General features: G+C 42.4%; 1 protein-coding gene and 1 pseudogene across 1 annotated transcript in view; one reads left to right on the forward strand and one right to left on the reverse strand.

Moving 5' to 3' along the window:
• The window catches only part of EPB41L4A (erythrocyte membrane protein band 4.1 like 4A), a 259857-nt gene extending 249101 nt beyond the window's left edge, over positions 1-10756 (reverse strand). Inside the window, exons 1-2 of the mRNA XM_003826742.8 lie at positions 10590-10756; positions 9772-10193 (exon numbers count right to left, since the gene is read on the reverse strand). Coding sequence (XP_003826790.1) covers positions 9772-9870 — 99 coding nt within the window. The 5' untranslated portion in view covers positions 9871-10193; positions 10590-10756. The remainder of the gene's footprint in view (positions 1-9771; positions 10194-10589) is intronic.
• On the forward strand, positions 10371-11819 carry LOC100995705 (uncharacterized; annotated as a pseudogene).
• The last annotated feature ends 4429 nt before the right edge of the window (positions 11820-16248 follow it).

Genomic DNA, 16248 nt, shown 5'->3' on the forward strand with positions numbered 1-16248 from the left:
ACAAAAGATTACATATCATATGAATCCTTTTATATGAAATGTCCCGAATACACAAAACTATAGAGACAGAAAGATTAGTGGTTACACAGTGGTGGGGGCAGGGGATGGAAGGCTGGAAGGAAGTGAAGAGTGGTTTTCAGTTTCTTTCTGCAGGGACGAAAATCTTATAAAATTGATTGTGGTGATGGCTGCACAATTCCGTAAATATATGAACAACCACTGAATTGGACAATTTAAATGGGTATGTTGTACAGTATACAATTTATATCTCAATAAAGCAGTTTTCAAAAATTAAATAAGAAATTGAGGAGTCAAGCAGTTATACCAAGAACACCTAGAAAATGGAAAGGAGATGCCTTCTCTTTCTCAGATTATGTCAACGTAAAGATACTTTTTCTTATTCAGATTAATTCAACATTTATTCATTGATGCCTACTACTCTTTAGGAACTAGGCTTGACTGGGAATCCCATAAAAAAGACCTAGTTCTCTCCCTCAAGGCTTTCCATCCCTACTAACAGCTGCTACCACTCACCGGGAAAGGAGCTAAGGGTTTCATGTATAGCATCCCATCATGAGGTGGAGAGCCTTACCCTTATTACTGATGAGAAAGCCAACTCAAAGAGGGTAAGTGATTTGGCCATGTTCACAGCACTAACCAACAGGAGGGAGACTCGAAGCCAGATTTGTCTATGACAAAAGCCTATGCCCTCTTCACCTCACTGTATTCCTCCCAGGTCAAGGTGAGCAGGAAAGTACAAAAACTACTGCAATGAAATGCAGTCTGGATTAGGGTCAGAAGAGGGCCTCTCCAGCTCCGAATCAAGGAGAAGTCTTCACAAAAAAGTGAAACCTAGGCAGAACTCTGCTTGATGAGAGCTGATACATCACTCAAACAAAAGGAGGTGGGTGGGGCTTTCTACACACAGAAAAAGGTGAGAGGGAATGTGGAAAATTCAGAGACTAGGAAGCAGCTCCATCTGGCTAGAGTATCAGACAAGTATGAGGAGATGGTGGGACAAAGAATAGAAAGGAGGTTGGGACTTGAAAATGACTGCCACTCGCAGCTAGGAATTTAACCCAAGCACAGAGGCTGACTAGACATTAAAGTATTCTAGGCAGGAGGCAAGAAAGAGCACTCTAGATGCAGGTGGTTAATGCTGGAAGCAGGGGCCTTGCAGGGATTAGGAGGCCCTGCAAATTGTCCAGCTGAGAACTGAGAAGGGCCTGAATTAGTGCAGCAGCAATGAAAACAGGGGAAAAGAAACAATTTGGAAGATGTTTAGGAGGTGGGAATTCCAAGACCTGGAAGGATGTGGAAACTTAAGGATCCTGACCCAAGAGGTAGACTGGACACTGATGGTGACAACAGCACCCACAACTCTCCTCCTTCCTTCCTGAGCCCCTCCCCCAAGTAGCCACTGGCCTCAGGGAAACTGACCCCACTCCCACCCAGCTTCAGGAAAGACCCTTTATTCTTCTACAGGTGATCCCATTGCCCTTATCGCCCAAGAATGGCCATGAGACTCATTCTAGCTAAAAGACTCAAGGGAAGTCTGCTGGAGGACTTCAGGAGAAAGCCTTTCTCCTAGAAAAGACTGTCTCTATTACTATCCTACATATTGCCATATACAAATATCACCTCTTCATCTCTAGAATTTGGCCACTGCTACCACCTGAGGATGGCACTGACTCCAAGATAGCAGAGCAAGGATGAAATGAGAGAAGCTGGGACCTTGATGTCACTGACCCGCCCTGAACCTCCTTTCCTTGCCCCTGGATTCCCTGATAGGTGAGCTAATAAACTTCCTCATGTTCAAGCAGTTTGCAATGGTATCTCCATAACTGGTGACCAAAGCATCTTTACTGATAGAGTGTGAGATCATTCATCAAACTTGGAAGCACAGGAAGATAAGCAGGTCTGGAGGAGGGTAGTGATGGCTGGCTTAGGCATCTAGTGCAGAATCTAGTAAGTGATCAGAATCCAGAAAAGAAGTTGGGACTACAGGTACGGATGTGGAGTTTCAGCATTCTAGTGGTGGTTGAGGCAATGTGAGTAGATGCACAAATGGAACATGATACTATTTCTCCTACAGACAGATCTGACAAATATATATGAATATCAAATCACCACTGCTCTCCCACTTCTAACAACCACTCATACCCCTCAGAGAACCTGTGCAACCTTAGGCAGGGGTGGCAGAGATTCGATATCCCAAACTGAAATTCAGAAATAAATGTATTTGCAAATAATATATCATACATACTAATAGCTATCATTTATTGAGCACCTTTTATCCTATGTACCTAAAATTCTTTCCTCAAATTCTCACAGTCATCCTATGAGGCAGATATCATGCCCCTCAGCTTACAGATAAGGAAACTGGGGCTGGCAAAAAAAAAAAAATCACTTGTCCAATCACAAAGCCAGTAATTACATGGCAGACGAGGATTTGATTGAACACAGGACAGGGAGCAGGGAGGGGAAAGACTGATGGTGACCATACAGCACTCCCATTAGGAGGCTGGCCCAGGTGAAAGGGCCAAACTAAGTCAGGAGCAGTGAGGATGGCAGAGAAAAACCAATTTCCACAAGTCGCAATTAAGGCAGCAGAGGTTCCAAGCCTGCTTCATAAAAACACAGGTCTGATGAAGGTCAAGGTGGGACCTGAGTGATTTAACAACTCAAATAGTCTCTCTGGGCTAGCTCAGCAACCTGACCCTCACTCACGGCCCCCACTGTTCTCTAAACAAAGCACTTTCTAACCAACCGCTGAAACACAGTCCCCCTCAAGCTGAGGACTCCTCATTACTAAATGCGCTTTCCCGAGGGCTCAGAAGGTGTCGTTCCTAAACAATACACTGCAGCACATGGTTCCCTCTGCAGTCTCGGTCCACCAATTCCTCCTTTGCCATCTGACCTTTTGGTTATTGTCTGTGTGAGCTATCTCTCAGCACTTCTCTGTTTTCCTTGCCTGTCCCCATCTCTCTTGTTCTAACTTCCTCTTGGCATGTCAATATCCTGTGCTGGAAAACAAACTTCTCACACATTTTGGAAGGGCTGCAGGCCCTTTATGTCTTCAGCGATCATTAAGACAGCCTCCGAAGGAACTATTCCAGACCTTGATGAATCTCTTTGCAAGAGTGTGTAGTGGATTCACAATAGGCAGCATTAAGACATAATGACTATTTCACTTAAAAAAGAACACAGGAAATACATGCATGGCTCAGAGGACACAGGAATGCAATCACATTTTTTAGAATGGTATAGACACTCTAAATTGTACTTACAAGGTTTTTGAGTCACAAAGTAAACTGACTGGTTCCTGAATTTAGCACACTGAGTCTATGCCCAGGACATGTGATAACAGGTGCCTGTTTAATCTTAACATATGAAACGTGGAAACAAAACTTATGGTGCAGAAACAAACAGTGGTTAGTCATCACAACCCAAAGCAGGATGACCAGGAGCAATATGCAGGAGCTTCAGATGTGATTAAAATTGTCAGAGATAAAGCTGAACCAAAGCAGTCAATCTCAGAGAGACAGGAGCCGCAGATGCAGCCAGTTTGATCTCTGACTTGTCATGTTTACAACAGGCCTGCAGACAAACACACTTTGCATCAGAATGAAAAATATAATTTTTTCATAAAAACCCAATATTTAATGTATTTACACCATCTTTTCCACTAAGCCTTAGAGCAGTGTCAGATTAGGTTTAAACAGCTTCAAGAGTAACACATAGGTGATTCAGCAAGATTAAAAATTACAGTGCTGGTTCACAATAGCATAAACCCCCACTGTGAAACCAACCAACATGGTTCTCAGTTTCAAGAATGGGAGACAGGGAAGAAAAGTCACTAAAGTATGAGGATCTATTTTCCATTTGGGAAATATGCTCTTCTTCAGAAAGACTCAGGTTGGAAGGGGAGCATTAAATTTAGAAGAGAAAGATTTGGTACTTACAAAATACAAAAACGGTGTGATTCATGTTTTCTGAAATAGCTGCTAGTCAGCTTTTCAATGTACTGCATGCATTCAGTCCACTGCACCGTCTCATTTTCTACCCATTATCAATACAAAAATTAGAGTATCTTGACAAGATTTTTCACAGTGGGATTCGCTTTATTCTAGGGTCTTTTCTAGTAAAAATAAAATGGCAAAGGAACTCCATTATCTAGAAGATTTTCAATACAGCCTATTCCAGCTGTAACACTCCACTCATTCTTCTATCAAATTATAGTTAATAAGCATCTACCACATGAAGTATACAGCTCTGACTCCTGGGGATCACAGGTAGCAGCTCACAGGCTGCTGGAGGAGACAGATGTGTCCAGAAATAATGCATGCAGTGTGACAGATGCTGTAACAGGGATGTGTGAGGCACAAATAGGCACCTACCTCTGCTTGGTCAGGCAGAAGTGAAGGCTGCCTAGCAGATGGGACACTTGATTCAAGGATGGTTCAGATAAGTATGTGTTTACGGAGAAACAAAATGGTACACCAATCAGCAGGAATCTCATGCATAAAGTCTCAAAACAATCTGGAATATTTGGGAAACCGTGAGCAGTTTCTGCATACCTAGAGGGCAAGTCACTTGGACTGGCAGGGCTAGATCAGGTAGGGTGCTAAGTCAAACAATGAAGCTTGGACTTTATCTCTAGGAAGGAATGAGCCACTACAACAAGGAGAAGAAGAGGAAAGGTGGAATAAAGTTAAAATTTGCTGGGTGCTTATCACGTGCAAGACAGCATGAATGTACAAGGTGAATACCGTACATCATTTCTCTTCATTTTACAGATGGGGAAACTGAAACTCAGAAACGACTCGGCTAGTAAGTAATTAGCGGTGCCAAAATTTAAACCCAGGTAATCTGACTTTAGAGCCTATGCTTTTAATCACTGCAGGTATTGTTTTGTGTATAAAGATATGAAGCACGTGTAAAGATACTTGAATATGAAGCAAGATAAAGATAACATATTGTTTTCACTGAATATGAGGGTAAACAACTCACCATTCCAAAAGAGGGGGAAAAAAGAAAAAATAGAAGGCATCTGAAAGTTACCCCGCATTCAATATTGAAACTGTGCAACAAAGACATAAGAACAAAGGAAGCTGCTATCCTCTATGAGAGTGGTTCTCAACGGAGGGTGATTATGCCCATCAGGGAAGATCTGGCAACATCTGGGGAGATTTTTGGTTGTCATTATTGGAAAAGAGGTGCCACACATCTGGTGAGAGGAGGCAGGGAATGCTGCTAAGTATCCTACAAGGGACAGGATAAACTCCCACAGGGAGTTCAAGATAGTTCAAGCTTACCAATACAGAATTCAAGAACACACACAGTAACTGGACTGCAAAAAGTGTAGTTCACTATCAACCAAGAATACCAGAAGCACCTAGGGAGGGACAGCCAAAAGCTGTTGGAGGTAACCAACAATGCTTTCCCCCTTAAACAGTTATTAAATCACATTCAAGTCATGGATGATAAAAGGTATTTTTAATAATTTTTTTCAAGAAAAAGACTTCTTGTAAAATTGAGGGGCTATTTATACACAGTTCATCTTATGCGGCCACAACCTGGATATCACTTTTGAATTTTAGAAAACTGGATGTAGTTATGCAGGAGAGACACTTTCTAGCCCAGTCACATCTAATTTAATACCCAATCAAGACCACAGTGAATCTTACGTTTGTGTGTGATTACTTGCTTCTACCTACGTTTATATGGTTCCTGACTCTGTACCTTAAGTGGCTGATACCAAAAGATATGAGTATTCACATATAAACTTAATATAATTTGTGAAACTATTGCTTTTCATTTTTTCCCAATCTTCTGGGATATTTTATTTATTAGTCCAAATTGAATGAAAATTGTAATTTTTGGTAAGTGAGATGCATAAAATTTAAGCCCTTGCCTTATGATTGTTTTCCTAGCTTATTAGGAAATTTCTGACCAAAAGCATCAAAACTGACTCACAGTATTCCCTCAGGAATCTCAGGATGATTGGGAAGTAACATTATTTAGTAGTTAATGGATGAACTATACACTTGAACTGGGCGAAATGTATGGTATACCTTAACAAAGCCATTTAAAAGAAGGTAATGGAATTTTCATCTTACTGCCATATTGGTTTCATTAGTTTAGTCAATACTCATAGGGAAAAATGAGCACCTAAACATTCATCATGCTACTCAGAGGATTAAAATCTTGCCAAAATGAAAATACTAATCTATTTCATATTTGTAGCAGCAATTTTGAGAATTAAATTTATAATCAAATCTTGTGACTTTTGTTTTCCTGAAAATGTTTTGCTAACCAAATGAAAACCTAGAAAAGCAGTCTGAGCCACATTCAAGTTTTGCTAAGAGAACAAAGAGAAAGTTATCTACCTCCCTCAGCACAGAGAACTAGAAAGGATACAACAAAAGTTTCCCAGAACATTACTCAAACAACTGAGACCAACCATAGCAAAAATCCTTACTTGAATAAACAACAGAGATAGCAGCAAAAGACAAACAGCTAAAAGCTATTGTAGGGCTCAACACACAACCAATAGCTCTCAGCTTATATAAACTTGAGTTTTTAAATCTCGGATAAGGTTCAAACTGTGAACTGCATGAATAAGACTTTCTGCTATCAAGGTGAGGTTGCCCCTAAAGCAAGTAAAAAAGGCAAATACCTCCGTAACATTAACAGGGATACAAAGATACTGTGTTTTATTTTTCTGGTATTTTTTTAACAGAAAATTATTTTCCATTTAAATGGAAATTAAATGGAAATAAAATTATTTTCCATTTAAATGGAAATTAAATGGAAATAAAATTATTTTCCATTTAAATGGAAATTAAATGGAAATAAAATTATTTTCCATTTAAATGATATTCATCTTACCATATAAGATGAGTAACTGTTGTCTTCAGGCTGAAACACTTTTCATGATGACACATTAATTTTTTTTCTAACATCGATGAAAAACTTTATCTAAGTTGAAGAAAAATCACTTCAAAACTAACTTTTCTATTTGTAATTTGGTGCTTAAATAAATCCAAAGAGTGTTTTTCAAAATGATACACAGAAAAAATGTTTACCAAGATTCTCTCATATTTCTTCCACCTTAACTTGCTATAATTAATCTTTTCTAATTCACAGTACATTACTGTAACAATAATACAAGCAAATTCTCAAGTAACCATTTAGGAATCAGTAAAATTATTTCTACTAAGTGATGAAATGTGTGCATAATTTTAATGTAAAATTAGCCATCTTCATCTAAGATAGAATAGGAAAAAGGATAATCACAAAATAACTGTTAGGAAATGCTTTTGAAAAATAGAGATTTTTCTAGTTAATTTCAGAGAAAAGTAGGCTAATTGATGTTGCCTGCTTAATTTTGACTTTAATTAGTGGTAATCAAAATTACTAAGTATACTATCTCAAGGAAAAACACCATAATGGTAGCTACTGGCTATTAACTTTGAAGTAACTGTTTACTTTTTCATTTACAAACTAAAGTAGGAGTTAATTTTAAGTAATTAATGCAACACACATCAATTGTACCTATGCACCATAATACACGAAGGTTAGGAAAAAGTTTTTTAAAATGTCAAGTATGTACAGAACATAAACATGTTCATCCAATGTTTGAATACCTCTACATGCAAGTTTTTTTATACACACCATTTATAAATATGCAAATATATTTAATTTAGTACACGCCAAGGGTAGGTAGGTGTTTAACACATACACTTTTAAGGTAGCATAGAAGATAATGTGATTAGCTTTAGCAGACAACATCTGCGTTACACACATGGCCATCAAAATAATTGTGGCATGCTTTTGTGAAAAGGACAGAGGCCAAGCCTGTTGTTAAATGATTATTTCCAACAATAGCCTGCTTAAATTATTGTTTAGTTATATGGCCCATATCCAAAATAACAGTATTACATAGTTGCTGTTGCCTTTGAATCACTCACCAATTTTCAGCCCATTTGTAAAACAAGATAAGCACCACTGGATTATAAAAAATAATTATGGATCAGGATTTTTGATTCATGTTTCTTTGACAAAATTATTCCATTTGATCCCAAGTCCTGGCTGCTCTCTTGACAGAATAATGTACACGCTCTACAGCTGATAGGCATGACTTTCATGATTAAATAGGAAGCTCACATTCCAGATGACTTTAGACTCCAGATAATTTAGACTTTGCACTTCAAAAAGATTTCTTTACTGTCTTAGTATCTGATCATCAGTTACCTTTTTCTAATTGTTTCTATCTCGACACAAGAATCTATATATTATCTACAATTTAGGATGTTTTTGTGATTTTTGCCTATTTTATTCATACAGTACACCAAAGAATGTTACATCATCTTGTAAGTTATAATATTTTCCTGATTTCATTGGGCGGGTGAGAGGAGAAATATTTTGGAACATAAAGAAAGGTTAAAAATACAAAATGTACACCCTCCCCCAAAAGAGTCTATTTTATTGGTCTTGAAAGGAAATACCGAATGAGAATCGAACTGAATTTTGCTCAGTATAATTACTGGGGAAACAATATTCAAAACAACCTCCTAAAGGAAAGGGTTAACAATCTTGTAGCTTTAACTGATTATTTTTGCTCCTTTCTCCCGCAAAAGAATTACACCTATGAAACTGGAATTCTGTACACTAAGAATGGCAACATTAACGCTGAAACTTTTAGCCAGGAATAGTTATCCTAGTGTGCATAAAACTATGTAAAAACTGATTCACAAAAGGAAATGCCCAGGGCCTACCCCATTATGATTAACTTCTGAGATGAAGCGACTAAGAGAGGATACTTGGCAGCCTGAACTCGATTTCTCAGAAAGCCAGCTCTATCAGAGCGGGGGCGGGGGGGCGGTTTCCCTTCACCAGACTCAGCTGCTGCCTTATCTAAAATGCCTCAGCGATTTAAAACTGAAAGAGAAAGATAAACAAAACAACAAAACGCTCCGGATTTAGATCTCCTTTAGGTAGTTAACACTGTTGCAAAAGCAAAACAAGCACGCAGGCGCGTCGGTCAGGTTGTCACTACAAACATACGTACCTTCTCATCCAATGTAAGGAAGAGGATCTCTGCGAGCTCTGCTGCCTTTTTGTTTGGGCTCTCTAGGTTAATGTAGTGATTGCATTTTAATGACCCACAAACAGGAGCAAAGTTATTACTGGGTCGCTTTGAGAGATGTTTACTTAAATGTGAGGATAAACCCAGGTCGCTGTAGAAAGGGAAAATATTTTCCGTCCAAACGTAGCATTACCCAACTACGAACCCACGCAAAACAATCACAATGACCCATTAATGCGTTTCAACGAGTGAACTAGTTCACTTCCCTAATAACACTGTCAAGGAAAACGCCTTCAACAAAGTCGAGGGAAACCATGCCTTCCACACTGGTGGGACGCAGCTGGTATAACCCATTCTGCCCCTCTTTGAGAGCTGCGGGGCACCCAGAGGCTTTTGGAGAAAACCGGTTTGGGGAAGAGTTTTGGGGTGCTGCTGGGAGCCGGTGTGCTGAGTAAACTTAGAAACGTCAAACTCAACTTTGCTTTATGAAGGAACTCAAAGTTAACTCACCCTGGCACGTCCACCCTCTCCCTGCGCGCAGGGGACAGCGGCCTCTCCTCCCCACCGCGCAGAGTCGCGGCCGCCGCCCTCGACCCACCGGTGACAGCCCTCAAAGCGATGGACCCCCGCACCCGCCCTGCCGCCAACCCCCGGAACGCGCTCCGGGCCGCACCCACCTTGATGCCCTGCTGCTGGGTGGTAAGGGTTAACTTGGATTCATCCAGGAGCAAAACTTCGCAGTAAAATTCTTCCGGAACAGCGCAGAAACAGCCCATGTCGGTTGTGGTCGTCTCCAGCCAGGAGAGAAAGCTACCACCGAGGCGCCCAGCCGCCCCCTCCACTCAAGCGCGATGCATTAATTTATTGTCCGCGCCGTGGCGAGGGTGAGAGGAGCAGCTCCCGGCGGGGTCCGGGGACCGGCCGCCGAACCGCCCGGCGGGGCGGGAGCGAGAAAGGCGGAAAAGCCCGGGAGAGTCAGCGCCCGGGAGCCGCCGGGGAAGCGCCGGCGGAACTGGGCGCGGAGGGCGGTGGCGCGTCCCCGCGCATCCTGCAGCTCGAGCTCCTCCGAAGGCGGGGGCTTGGGGCCCCTCCCGCAGTCCTGGGGACGACAAAAGTCTCCTGGCAATGGGGGCAAGAGACCAGAAAAGGGAGTGATGGGAATTCGAGACTCTCCCCGGCCTTGGAAAACCCTGGAAGCGCTGCAGCTCCCTCCTGCCGCACGGATTTGAGCGCGGCCCCGACGTCCCGGCCTCCGATCGGCCTGCGGAGTCCCCCGCGGGCGCGCACTTCCAGCCGCGACCCCGCCCCGCAGCCCCGGGTCAGATCCGCCGAGTATGGAGCGCTCGGCTTTTCTTTTGTGTGAGGAGCACCCACGACGCCCCGACCATGGGCGCAGGGGCAGAGGCGAAGGTCGTCGCTCCGTCCGCTACCCCGTCCCCCAGCCGCAGGCGCCGAGGAGCCGGAAGAGAGGCGGAAAGGGCAGCAGGCTCCTTACCCAGACCAGCGAGGGGAGGTCAGCTCGTCGCGGGGTGTGGCTCCCGTCCGGGTACCCCCGAGCTCATTACGGGTGGCCGTGTGTAGCCAAGTTCAAGCTCTCCCTCCGGGAATGCCTGCCGCGGCGGCGGAACACGGCTTCTTCAGGACATTCAGCAAAGCGGGGAGGCGGGGACCTGCGGGCGGAGGAGCGACGCCCCAGCTGGGAACGCGGCGGACGGGCGAGCGGGGGGTGTGCCCTGGGCGCGCCAGGCCGCGGAGGCTCCGGGGAAGTTCTCTTGGCCGCGCGAGTGGTGGCGCCCCGGGCGGGAGCAGCCCAGGTGCATGTGGGCCCGGTCCAGGCGTCTGCAAAAAGCCCTGGAACGAAGCGGACCCCCCAGTCCAGCGCTGGCCGCGGCAGGGGAGCCCCTTCTGGGCGGGGTATCAGCTGGGGGCGGAGGGCGGGGCAGAGACCGTGGTCCCAGCGGCGAGGTGCCGGCGAGTCCACGCTGCCAAGCCGCACGCTGCGCCCAAGCCGCGGGGCAGTCCAGCGCTCGCTGCGTCCTTCCCCCAAGAGACCTGGAGGCTGAGTGGGGAGAAGAGGACGCGGTGCTGCTCGGACCCCACCGTTCGGCGGTCCCAATCCCACGCCCTCCGCGCGGTCGGCCGCGTCCAGGACTAAGGGGCACAATAGCTCTGAAGCTGCAGTGACCCCTGGTGGGTCCCGATGTCCGTGCACAGGCAGCCGAGGTTGAGCTGCGGACGACACTGAGCCCCGCTGGGCTTCGGAGCAGGTGCAATCTGTGCTCTCCAGCTGGGAACCAGCAGCGAGTTAATGCGAGTCGCAGTTAGGGGAGACACGAGGGGAGGTGTCACAGAAAAAAAACTGTATATTGAGTTTTAGAGTTAGAGCTTTGGCATCAGACGTAGTTTTGAGTTGACTATTCTACTGCTTGTTAGCTGGGTAGCCAAAGCTCAAAAAAATTGTGTAAAACCTAGGACGTTAGCCCTTAAAACAAAACCAGGCTTCCGTAGCACAATAGAAATGAAATGAACAATTGGCGACTTTTGATGGAGTTTCCTCTCATAGTGATTTGCCACAAAGGACCTTCTGTAGGAAGCCTCGGCCTTCCCTGCTATTGTGACCCCATCCAAACACAGGATCAGCATAACCGCCAAAGTGCAATATAAATTTCTGAACTTTACCTAGGCTATGAATAAAACTATTTTATCTTCTGAATTTTCTGTGAAATTGACTCAGGTTTTGAATTTCTGATCAAATTTCGTGTCCAGCTTTGTTTTATTGTCAAAGTCTTGCCTGCCGTATGAGGTGACACCTTATTATGCTAGATTTTAGCATTTCTGCTTGTAGAGGCTTTTCTTTTCTGTAATACAGTATTCCTGACACGAGTTACCAAATGTGGTTGAAAGATGGCTTAACATTTTCATTCTTTACCTCGATATCCAACCGAGACACTTGAGGCTGCAAAAACAAAAGGTTCAAGCAATCATCTGTTCCCAGTTTTTTTGAGTTTTGCTGTCACCTGTTTTTTGGCCCTTTGATTTGGTTTTTTTGCTTTCTGATTTTTGGTTTTGCTGTTGTTTGTTTTTTGTTTTTTTACCTCCAGTGGCAGTGGGAAGGCTGAGGGTTTTGGTTGGTCAGGGATTCTGTTCCCAGCTCCTCATAAGGTAAGGTACAAAGCCATAAGATCCCATACATATGACACTCTTTCCTGAGTGAAGCATTTTCTTTTCCATTTCTTTATCGGAGACTGGAGAAAAGAACATTTAAAATCTATTTAACACAAAATTAGAGATTACTAGTGACAAGAGGATTCCACAGAGTTTCTAAGGATAGCTTTATTGCATATAATTTACATACAGTACACTGCATAATTTTTAAGTGTACAATTTGATAAGTTTTGACATAAGTGTGCACCCATGAACCCACCACCATAATCAAGCTAGTACACATATTCATCCCTCCCTAAGGTTTCCTCCTGCACTTTGTCATCTTTCTTTCTTTTTTTTTTTTTTTTTTTTTTTTTTGAGACAGAGTCGCGCTCTATCAGAGTGCAGTGGCGCGATCTCGGCTCACTACAACCTCCACCTGCCGGGTTGGAGCAATTCTCCTGCCTCAGCCTCCCAAGTAGCTGGGACTACAGGAGCGCGCCACCATGCCCTGTATTTTTAGTAGAGACAAGGTTCCACCATGCTGGCGAGGCTGGTCTCAAACTCCTGACCTCATGATCCGCCCGCCTCAGCCTCCCAAAGTGCTAGGATTACAGGTGTGAGCCACCACGCCTGGCCACTTTGTCATCTTACACTCCCATTCCTCAGTACGACTCACCTCCCAGGCAACCATAGATCTGCTTTCTGTCACCATCATTTAGCTACATTTTCTAGAGTTTAATACCAATTGAATCATACAGTGTCAACTCTCCTTTTTGTCTGGTTTGTTTCACTGGACACAATTGAGATTTAACCATGCTGTTGTGAATATAAATAGTTCATTTATTTTTATTGTTCAATAATATTCCATTGTATGTATATACCACAATTTGTTTTTCCATTCATTTAGGTGGTTTCCAGTTTTTGACTATTACAAATAAAGCTGCTATGGGGATTGTATTAGTCAGCTCAGGCTGCTATAACAAAATACAGTAGACTGGATGGCTTAAACAACAGACATTTATTTTCTCACAGTTCTGGAGCCTGGAAGTTCGAGACTACTGTGCCATCATGGTCAGTTTCTGGTGAGGCACCTTCCTGACTTGAAGGAAGGCTCCAGGTTACTGTGTGCTCACATGACATCTTTGTGTGCTTTCAGAGAGAAGGGGAAAGGGAAGAGGAATAGAAGGAGAAGACAGGGAGAAAAGGAGGGTGAGACAGAAATATTAAGGAGGGTTGGGAAGAGAAAGACACCAAGATAGCACCCTCGGGTCGATTATTACAAGGACATTAATCCTATGGTATCAGGGCTCTACTCTTAGGATCTCATTTAACCTTAATTGCCACCTTATAGACCCTATCTCTAAACAGTCACATTGGGTTAGGGCTTCAACATATGAATTTTGAGGGAACACAATTCAGCCCATAGAAAGGATCCATGTCTTTATATGTACATGTGCTTTTGTTTCTTTTGTAATACAGAGTAGAATGACTGGATCAGAAGATATACAACTGGCAAATAAACACATGGAAAGATGATCAACATCATTAGTCACTAGGAAAATGCAAATTAAAATCACCATAAGATACCACTAGAGACCTAATAGAATGGCTGCCAAGCTACCATATCACTAAGTGTGGGTGAGGATGTGGTGCAATTTTTTTTTTCTTTTTTTGAGATGGAGTCTCGCTCTGTCACCCAGGCTGCAGTGCAGTGGCACAATTTCAGCTCACTGCAACCTCCGCCTCCCGGGTTCAAGCGATTCTTCTGCCTCAGCCTCCTGAGCAGCTGGGACTACAGGCGCGTGCCACCACGCCCAGCTAATTTTTGTGCTTTTAGTAGAGACGGGGTTTCACCATATCGGCCAGGCTGGTCTCGAACTCCTGACCTCATGATCCGCCAGCCTCGGCCTCCCAAAGTGCTGGGATTATGGACGAGAGCTACTGCACCTGGCCGGATGTGGAGCAATTTAAATTCTCATAATCCTGGAGTGCATGCAAGATGGTATAACCACTTTGGATAAGTTTTGTAGTTTCTTAAAAAGCTGAACATAGACCTTCCTTAAGATTTTGGAGGAAGACTTTCTCTGCCTATCCAGAGAAACAAATTAACAAGATGCTATTCAAACACTTTTTCCCAGGAAAATCATATAGTTTTCAACATGTGCATAACATAAGATGCTCTATTTAAAGCTTTGCATCAAAGGCTTTGATCTCTTTTCAGTGATTTTTGTTTTAACATTTTGTTAAATATTAAACATTAACATTTTGTCATGATAAGCCTAGGTAGATGAGTCAAATGGCAAATAAATTCAGAATAAACATAATTCTACAGAAATATGCAGGGCTTCCATCTGTGAAAGACTGCAGGAGTCCTCAATCTGGAAGAAGAAATTTCATTTTACATAAAACAGGCCCCCACCCCTTGCTGAAACATGTACTTCAAAATGCAAACTCAGAATTCTTTTCAAAGCACCATATTCTTTTTAGTAAGATGTATTTAAACAATCTTCTGTGATCTTTTTATAATCTTACATTTTTCAAACTTAAGAAAGTTAACTGTAATATGTAAAAGAAAGAAGCCTGAATTTATTGACAATAGATGTATAAATAATTTAATTACTAACATACCTGAGAGCAACGCAGCAGAATCACCAGGGCTTGTTAAAACACTGATTTCTGGCCCTACCCCCAGGGTTTCTGATTTAGTAGTTATGGAATGGGACCTAAGAATTTGCATTTCTGACAAGTTCCCAGGTGATGCTAATGCTGCAGATTGGCAAGCGGACTTTGAGAATCACTGCTCTGGAGATTGTCTTTCAAAAAAAATAGTTGTTCCTCATTACCTATGAATAATTTGGGAAGAAGGTCATTCTTCACTAGTAGCCTCCCTGTTATTTTGCCTCATTCATCAAATTAATGCCTGTCAAAGAGAAAGTATTGAAGATCCTGCCAAGTGGATAACATCAGAAGGAGTAGTTGTTAAGGGAAATATCCCTAATTTGGTCTCATCATACTACTGCTTAGTTTCTTTGGACACCTTACTTATTTTTATTTCTAATATAGTATGTGCCCAGGCACATCCAGTTTTTAAGACCATTCTGCCTCCTGACTCACTTCACATATAGGTATGTCATTAACCAGCTGTCTTCTTTTCTAAGTACTGAGGCCTTAGATCCCATTTATTAGAATACCTCAAGGCTGTTACCTATGTTTCAAGGGAAACCATCTGCCAAGAATTCCCTGCAATCTAAGCTGGTTCTTCATCCTTGTGATCTTCAAATAAATGTTCTTTGGGGTTTACTGAGAATTCTTATTTTGCACAGGTATTAATCCTTGGTAGTGAATGCATTGATGTGGTTTGTATTTAGCAAAAATAGTCTGGAAATTTGAAACACCCTAGCTCCCCTTTCTTTTAAAAACACAAACGAACTTTCCTCTTGCACTATTATATAAGCTGCTGTTTTTTTTAACCTCATTGCTTACCTTTAATAACTTTCCATGCCAGTGAATATATCTCCATTTCATCTTTCCTAGGTGTTCTGTTATATGCATACGCTATAATTAATTAAACAGCTCAAATTTGGCACTTAGATTGTTATAAAAATATAAACATGCTGTAGTAAACATTTTTACATGTATTTGTCTATTATTTGATAAAGATAAATTCCTAGATATGGAACTTGTGAATCAAACTATATGCATATTTAATTTATTTATTGTCAGTATGACAGACTGCAATCCAGAAAGCCTGAATCAATTTACAGTTCCACCAACAATGTATCAAAATACCCACTTCACTCTACTCATGCCAATCTTTGGAATCTCTTTCAATCAAATTGGCAAAAGTCATTTTGTTATTTTAAAAACTAGACAAAGTCTCCTAAAAGAACAGCTTATATAATAATGCAAAGAGGAAAGTCCATTTTTGTTTGTTTTTAAAAGAAAGTTTGGAGCAAAGCTGAGTGACTCATGCCTGTAATCCCAGCACTTTGGGAGGCCGAGGCAAG

Source organism: Pan paniscus, chromosome 4, assembly GCF_029289425.2.
Source record: "Pan paniscus chromosome 4, NHGRI_mPanPan1-v2.0_pri, whole genome shotgun sequence".
NCBI lineage: Eukaryota > Metazoa > Chordata > Mammalia > Primates > Hominidae > Pan > Pan paniscus.